Genomic DNA, 7,848 nt, shown 5'->3' on the forward strand with positions numbered 1-7,848 from the left:
CATCATTGTTGTTTGGCGGGCCCAGGCTGAATTCAAACCTGCCACCTTAGGTGTATGTGGCTGGCGCCTTAGCCACTTGAGCCACAGGCGCTGAGCTGACACAGAGTTTCAATTTCAGTTTTGGAGGATATAAGAATTCTGAAGATGGTTGGTAGTGATGCTCTCATACAATAGGAGCATACTTAATGCTATAGAATTGTACAGTTAAAATTGGCTACAATGGTAAATTTATGTTACATATGCTTTTTTTTGAGACAGAGTCCCACTTTGTTGCCCTTCATAGAATGCTGTGGCATCACAGCTCACAGGAACCTCAAACTCTTGGGCTCAAGCAATTCTCTGCCTCAGCCTCCCTTGTAGCTGGGACTCAGGCGGCCGCCACAATGCTTAGCTACTTTTAGAGAAGGGATCTCTTTTTTTTTTTTTTTTTTTTTTGAGACAGATTCGCAAGCTGTCACCCTGGGTAGAGTTCCATGGCATCATAGTTCACAGCAACCTCCAATTTGGGCTTAAGCAATTCTCTTGCCTCAGGTTTTCAATTTTTAGTAGAGACAGGGTCTCGCTTTTGCTTAGGCTGGTCTTGAAGTCCTGAGCTCAAGCTATCCACCCACCTCCGCCTCGCAGAGTGCTAGGATTACAGGTGTCGTCTTGCCTGGCCTAATGATATATATGCTTTGCCACAATAATTTTAAAAAGCAGGTTGGGCACAGTGGCTCACACCTGTAATCCCAGCACTTTGGGAGGCTGAGGTGGGAGGATCACTTGAGCGTAGGAGTCCAAGACCATCCTGAGCAAGAGTGAGGCCCCCATCTCTACTAAAAATAGAAAAACTAGCCAGGCATTGTGACGGGTGCCTATAGTCCCAGCTACTTGGCTAAGGCAGGAGTATCACTTGAACCGAGGAGTTTGAGGTTGCTGTGAGCTAGGTTGACACCCCAGCTCTCTAGTCTGGAGCAATAGAGTAAGACTGTCTTCAAAAAAAAAAAAAAGCAAGTGATATGGTAGAAATGACTCAGATGTCATGGGACTTCTGGGCTTCTCCTCCTGGAGTCTGTCCATGTCACAGTCTCTCCCTGGGAACATCCCCAGGCTCTAGCAGTGTGAAACCTGTGGGGAGCAGGCAAGGAGACCAGATGGAATGAAATACTGGCATGTCTCCTGAGGCTGGAGTTCAAATTGAAACTCAGGTTTCTCAAGCTGCTTCAGTAGCCTTACCTATGGAATGGGGGCTCTGTGGGCAGCGGCATCCTTGGCTCTAGCCACATAGACTTGCCATTGCTCGTGCTGTCACCATCTGACCTGTGTACATTCTGCCCTGTGCCAGGCTGCCTTTTCCTGCTTTGTCTTCCTGGAAAATGCTTACTCATCCTCCACGGCCAAGGTCAACAGCTCCTTTACTGGGAAGTCTTTCCAGCATATCTGATTTGTCACCATCTCTTCAGTACCAATCTGTTGGTATATGTTTCCGGCACCATGACCATGAGGAACCCATCTCCTCTTCTATCTTGCCATTGGGCTCTGTGGGCTGCTACATAATTAGGGCTGGGAAAGGTATTGCTGATCCTTCTCCTCAATTCCCTCTTTGGGCCTATTTCCTCATTTGTATAAGTAGAGACCTCCACCCACCTACCAGGCAGGCCCTTTGGGCATATTCACTGACATGGTATAAGGAAAGCACTCAGCTCACAGTGGATACTAGATACATGGTCCCCCATTATTGTAGATTTGGTGGTATCCTCTGGGGCTGCCCTCCAGGGTCACCTCAGATAACTTCCTTCCCCCATGACCTCCTAAGGTGACTTTCCCATCCTCCTAACCTCTCTGTCAGGATCAGCCCCCTTTCCCACACCAGACCTCACTCCATCCTCACCTGGCCATAGAAATCGTCCTCGGCACTTGGCTTTGTCTTGTGATGCTTGGCATCCATGCGGACACTGAGCAGGTCCGTCCTGGCCTGTGGAAGTCTGGACTGGGCACTCCCCACAGCAGTCTTCAAAGCCAGAAGCAGCAGTGGTGTCATTCACCAGGCCACATCCATCTGATCCTGCCAGGGAGCCACAGTGAAAGAAGGACAAGGCCTGAGGGAGGGAGGGGCAGCAAACGCATGACTCTCTCCCAGGTTTCATGGCCCCGCCCAAACCCAGATCTTCTGCCCTCCCCACCCTGCATACCCCACAGGCCAGCTGAGTCCAGGAATGAAGAGTGTGTAGAGCCAGGGAGCCCTGTCCCAGTCTGGAGGAGGCACTTCTCCACCCGCTTCCTACCCAACAGTGCTATGGGTCCAGGCTCTGGCACTAGCTTGCCCTGTGATCTTGGAGGGAGTCACCACCCCCTCTAAACTTCCCCTCTTAGATTTCACCAGTGTTTTGTGCAAGTCCCCACAGAACATGATCCACTGATGGGAGGTGGGATCTGAGGAGAAAAGGGGCTCCAGCCAGCCTCGGGCTTCTGCTGGAAGCCCATCCCTCTACCCCAGGGCAGCTGAGGTTTTTTCTTTTTGTTTTTTGTTTGTTTGTTTGTTTTTTGAGACAGAGTCTCAAGCTGTCACTCTGGGTAGAGAGCTGTGGTGTCATGGCTCACAGCAACCTCCAACTCTTGGCTGATTTTTTGAGAAAAGCCAAGCAAACAAACAAATAAGAAAATAAAGCATCTGGAGCAATGATGAGTGTGCCAAGAACCAAGGGTTATGATTAATCCAATCCTGTGCAATGGAGAGGTGGGAAAACCCTTTCCCATGTGTTAGAGAAGGGAAGATATTCTTTGATCATTGACAAGTGAGATCTATGTACCTCAGCTATACCTTAGTTTCCACTTCCACATATTAGAATACCAGTTCTTGGATCTTCCAGCCACCATGCAAGAGTCTGATGGCTTCACAGGAGAGATCATGATGAGAGGCCTCGGACTACATAGGGAGCAGGAGGCCCATACTGAGACCAGCCTTCCAGATATTGCCCAAGTGCCAAACATGCAGAATTACACCTTGGATGCTCAAGACCAGCCTACAAACTGGCTGCATTCCACCAAGCGACCTTAGTTGCTGCCACATGGAGCAGAATAATGCTCAGCTGACTCTTGTGCAAATTCCTGACCCACAAAATCTTGAAATATAATAAAATGGTTGTCAAGCCACTAAGTTTATTGATTTTTTTAAAACTTTGTATCTTGAAATGCTTTTAGAATTAACAGAAAAATTACATAAAGAAAGTTCCTGAATGCCTTTCATCCAGCTTTCCCAAATGTTGGATGATATCTCAAACTTTACATACCAAAGTTCATTTACTTTAAAAATCAAGAAGTTAAGGGTGGTGCCTGTGGCTCAAAGGGGTAGGGCCCCAGTCCCATATGCTGGAGGTGGCAGGTTCAAACCCAGCCCAAGCCAAAAACTGCAAAAAAAAAAAAAAAAATCAAGAAAGTAACATTTGAAGCAATACTTTTTTTTTTTTTTTGGCAGAGTCTCCCTATGTTGCCCTGGGAGGAATGCCATGATGTCACAGCTCACAGAAACTTCAAACTCTTGGGTCCAATGATTCTCTTGCCTTAGTCTCCGAAGTAGCTGGGACTGCAGGTGCCCGCCACAACGCCCAGCTATTTTTTTTTTTTTTTTTTGGTTGTAGTTGTCATTGTTGTTTGGCAGGCCCGGGCTGGATTCTAACCTGCCAGCTCCAGTGTATGTAGCTGGTGCCCTAGCGGCTGAGCTACAGGTGCTGAGCCTGAAGCAATACTATTAACTAATGTACAAACTGTATTCCATTTTTGCCAGTTTTCCCACCAATGTCCTTCTCTTGTCGAGGATCTAATTCATGATTCCAGGTTCCATTTAGTTGTCATGTTCCCTTAGTCTGCTCCTATCTGTGACAGTTCCTTAGCCTGTCTTCATCTTTTATGACCTTCACACTTTTGAAGAATTACCGGTCAGTTATTTTGCAGCCTGTCCCTCAATTTGGATTTGTTAGACATTTTCTCATAATTAAATTGAAATTATGCATTTTTGGCAAGAAAATCGCAAGAAAATTGAAGAAGTGATGTCCCTTTCTCAGTGCATGACAGCAAGGGGTACATGATGTGCCTATGTCTTATTGATGGTAATCATTTGGTTAAAGAAGTTTCTTTAACATATAATTGTTACTTTTTCCTTTATAAGTAGTAAGTGGGGAGACAACTATACAAATATTCTCATCGTATTTTATCACTCAATTTGGATATTTTATTTTATCACTCAATCTTGACTGCAAAAATAAACTAGAAATTTATGGAGTGGTTTATTATGCAGCAATAGAAAACTAGTAACATCTTGGCAATTAGTGTTGCCTTTTTTTGCTCTGAGGAAAAAAAACTGGTTTATAACCTTACTACAGCCACTCAGAAGTTAATCACTAACATAAACCTGCCAGGAAACACAGAATACTCATTGCGCTAATCTTTAAGTCCAACCAGGTACAAAACCGAGTAGTTACAATAGTCACACTTATTTACTTGTAAACATCTGCACAATGCTTTTAACAATAGACTGAATAATCAATCGGGAAATCAACACTACCTCAGCTACTTGCTGATTCATTCTTGTGAGACAGTCAACAGATTTCATAGGCAGAAATACTGGCTCCTTATGGCTTCTTCAATCATAAGAATGTTTCTAAGCAAATACTGCCTTTTTTTTTAAGACAGAGCTTCAAGCTATCACCTGGAATAGAGTGCTGTGGTATCACAGCTCACAGCAACCTCCAACTCGTGGGCTCAAGTGATTCTCCTGCCTCCACCTCCCAAGTAGCTGGGACTGGGGCAGTGCCTGTGGCTCAAAGGAGTAGGGTGCTGACCCCATATGCTGGAGGTGGTGGGTTCAAGCCCAGCTCTGGCCAAAAAAAAAAAAATACTCCAAGTAGCTGGGACTACAGGCACCTGCCACAACACCTGGCTAATTTTTTTTTTTTTTTTTTTTGGTTGCAGCCGTCGTTGTTTGGCGTGCCCAGGCTGGATTCGAACCCGCCAGCTCAGGCGTATGTGGCTGACGCCTTAGCCGCTTGAGCCACAGGCACCGAGCCTGAGCAAGTACTTCTAATGGAAATTGATCACAGATCTGGGAGCTTTGCTCCCTATAATTATTCCAGCAACCATAGTCATGTTAATGCCACCTCTGCACTTGTACCAACATCCTTAGAACCTACTCCACCATGCCCATTGTTTGTAAAGATAGGGAGGTGTGTCTTCAGCCAATGAACTTCTGACATCATACAGTCCATACAATCCTTGCCCTTCAAACCCAGGTTCCACCATCATGATGAAGGCCACGTCTGGCTGACTTGCCGAGGGTACTAAATAATCTACAGTAGGTCCTGATAAGCTATGGGAAGAGTGGCATGGCCATGAGCTGAGATGAGGAAAGTTGGAAGTGGAATAGCAATGGAGTGCAACAGGGAAAGGAGAATTCTGGAATTGAGAGAAATAGCAGAGTCATACTCAGTAAATAAAATCTGCTGAGTCTCAACAGCGTAGAGACTTTGAATATAGGAGGAGGAGAGGTAAGGGACAAAAATAATCAGGTTTCTGGCTTATGAAGTGGGGAGATATTGGTGCAATTTTCTGAGATGGAGAAGCTGGGGGGAGGTACTGGCCAGTGCCACTGCAGGTATTTGGGACATCAAGACTCTCAGTGGCAGCTGCTGGGGGTGATACTGATTCTAGCCCCAAATCTTCATTCTCCATCTCCAGCTAGCTCCATCTCTCACTTCTTTAGGAAAGTGTTCAAAGGTCTTCATCCTCTCTGGAATATTGTGTCCATCCTCACACCTGCACACTCCATTCTGTGGAAGTTGGAAAAGGTCTTTAGTCTTCTTACCATACTTGTCAACATCTGATATGTCTATGTGTTTCTGTGACTATCTTCCTGTCTCCTGCCATTACATAATAAATGTCGGCTCAGCACCTATAGCTCAACCGGCTAAGGCGCCAGCCACGTACACCTAAGGTGGCGGGTTCGAATCCCCAGCCTGGACCCGCCAAACAACAATGACGGCTGCAACCAAAAAATAGCCTGGCATTGTGGCGGGCGCCTGTGGTCCCAGCTACTTGGGAGGCGGAGGCAGGAGACTCGCTTGAGCCCAGGAGTTGGAGGTTGCTGTGAGCTGTAATGCTACGGCACTCTGCCCAGGGGGACAGCTTGAGGCTCTGTCTCAAAAAAAAAAAAAAAATAAAAAAAATAAATGTCACAGAGTGGGGATTTGTGTTCATTTTGTCCAAAGCTTTATCTTGAGTGCTTAGAATGGTGCCTGGCACATAGTGAATGTTCAGTATTTGTTAATTGGTTAAATGGGAGCATGTTGAATAAAGGGTGAGGTGGTAGTAGGGACCAGAATGATCCCTGGAGGCCACCTCTGATTTCTGTGTCTTTGAAACTGGTTCAATTTTTTTTTTTAAATTGTGAGTCTCAGTCTTGCCCTAGGTGGAGTGCAGTGGACTCATCAAAGCTCACTGAAGCCTTAAACTCCTGGGCTCAAGCAATCCTCCTGCCTCAGCCCTCTGAGTAGCTGGGACTTAAAGGCATGTACCACCATGCCCAGCTAATTTTCCCATTTATAGTAGAGGCGGTGTCTCACTCTTGTTCAGGCTGATCTTAAATTCCTGACCTCAGCCAGGCATGGTGGTGGTACCTGTAGTCCTAACTACTTGGGAGGGTGAGGCAAGAGGGTCACTTGAAGAGTGGAGGTTGAGCTACAATGATGCCACAGTACTCTATCCAAGGCAACAGTGAGACCCTATCTTAAAACAAACAATCAAACCATCTTCTGACCTCAAGGGATCCCTATAGTGGCCTCCCCAGAGTGCTAGGATTGCAGGTGTAAGCCACTGCACCCAGCCAATACTGGTTCAATTTAGACTAAGTGAATCTTGGTGAAATGAACCTGGCCCTGAAGGCTGAAAGCATAAGGGACAATGGTGGAGAGAAACACAAGCTGGGATGGGGAGGAGGCGGTGGAACCTCAGTTTCCTCATCTGAAATGTAAAATGAGGTTTGGATTCCCTCTCTTTTAAGGTCTCTTCTCCTCTGGGCGTGGGGCTCCTCCACGACCACCCCAGCTCTGCTGCGCACGCTGGAGCACAACTCACTGAAGCCTCCAACTCCTGGACTCAAGGGATCCTTCTGTTTCTTGAGCTTTCCAAGTAGGTAGGACTACAGGAATGTACCACCACGCCTGGCTTGTGCATTAGATTTCTTTCTTTCTTTCTTTCTTTTTTTTTGAGACAGAGTCTCAATCTGTCACACTGGATAGAGTGCTATGGCATCATAGATCACAGCAATCTCCAACACTTGGGCTCAAGCAATCCTCTTGCCCCAGTTTTTCTATTTTTAGTAGGGACGGTGTCTTGATTTTGCTCAGGCTAGTGTCAAACTCCTGAGCTCAAGCAATCCACCTGCCTCAGCCTCCCAGAGTGCTAGGATTATAGGCGAGCCACCGTGCCGGCCTGCATTAGATTTTTATTGGCTTGTACTTTAGGTTTCTATGGGTGCCATAACAGAAACAACACAAATTTATTAACTCACAAGTAAAACGTGGGTCTCAGTGGGATAAAATAAAGGTCTCTCTTCCTTTCCCAGCTTCTAGAGCTCCCCTGCATTCCATGGTTCATGGCCCCTTCCTCCATCTTCAAAGCCAGCAAGGTCCTTCCTTGTCTCATCTTGTTTTCTCACCACAGCTGGGAAAGTTTCCCTATGTTAAGGACTCATGTAAACAGACTGAGTCAACATGTATAATCCAAGATTACTATCCCCATCTCAAAGACCTTACCTTAATCAAATCTACAAAGTCCCTTTGCCATGTATGATAACATAGCCACAGGATCTAGGATTAG

The 7,848-nt window shown here is 46.2% G+C and overlaps 1 protein-coding gene across 1 annotated transcript in view; it reads right to left on the reverse strand.

Annotated features, from left to right (window-relative positions):
• Nucleotides 1-2,038, reverse strand: part of FOLR3 (folate receptor 3) — a 10,831-nt gene extending 8,793 nt beyond the window's left edge. Inside the window, 1 exon segment of the mRNA XM_012803719.1 lies at nucleotides 1,871-2,038. Within this exon segment, the coding sequence (XP_012659173.1) occupies nucleotides 1,871-2,038 (168 nt within the window).
• Between the last annotated feature and the right edge of the window lie 5,810 nt (nucleotides 2,039-7,848).

This window comes from Otolemur garnettii, unplaced genomic scaffold (genome assembly GCF_000181295.1).
Source record: "Otolemur garnettii isolate 467f Iridium unplaced genomic scaffold, OtoGar3 scaffold00001, whole genome shotgun sequence".
Taxonomy (NCBI): Eukaryota; Metazoa; Chordata; class Mammalia; order Primates; family Galagidae; genus Otolemur; species Otolemur garnettii.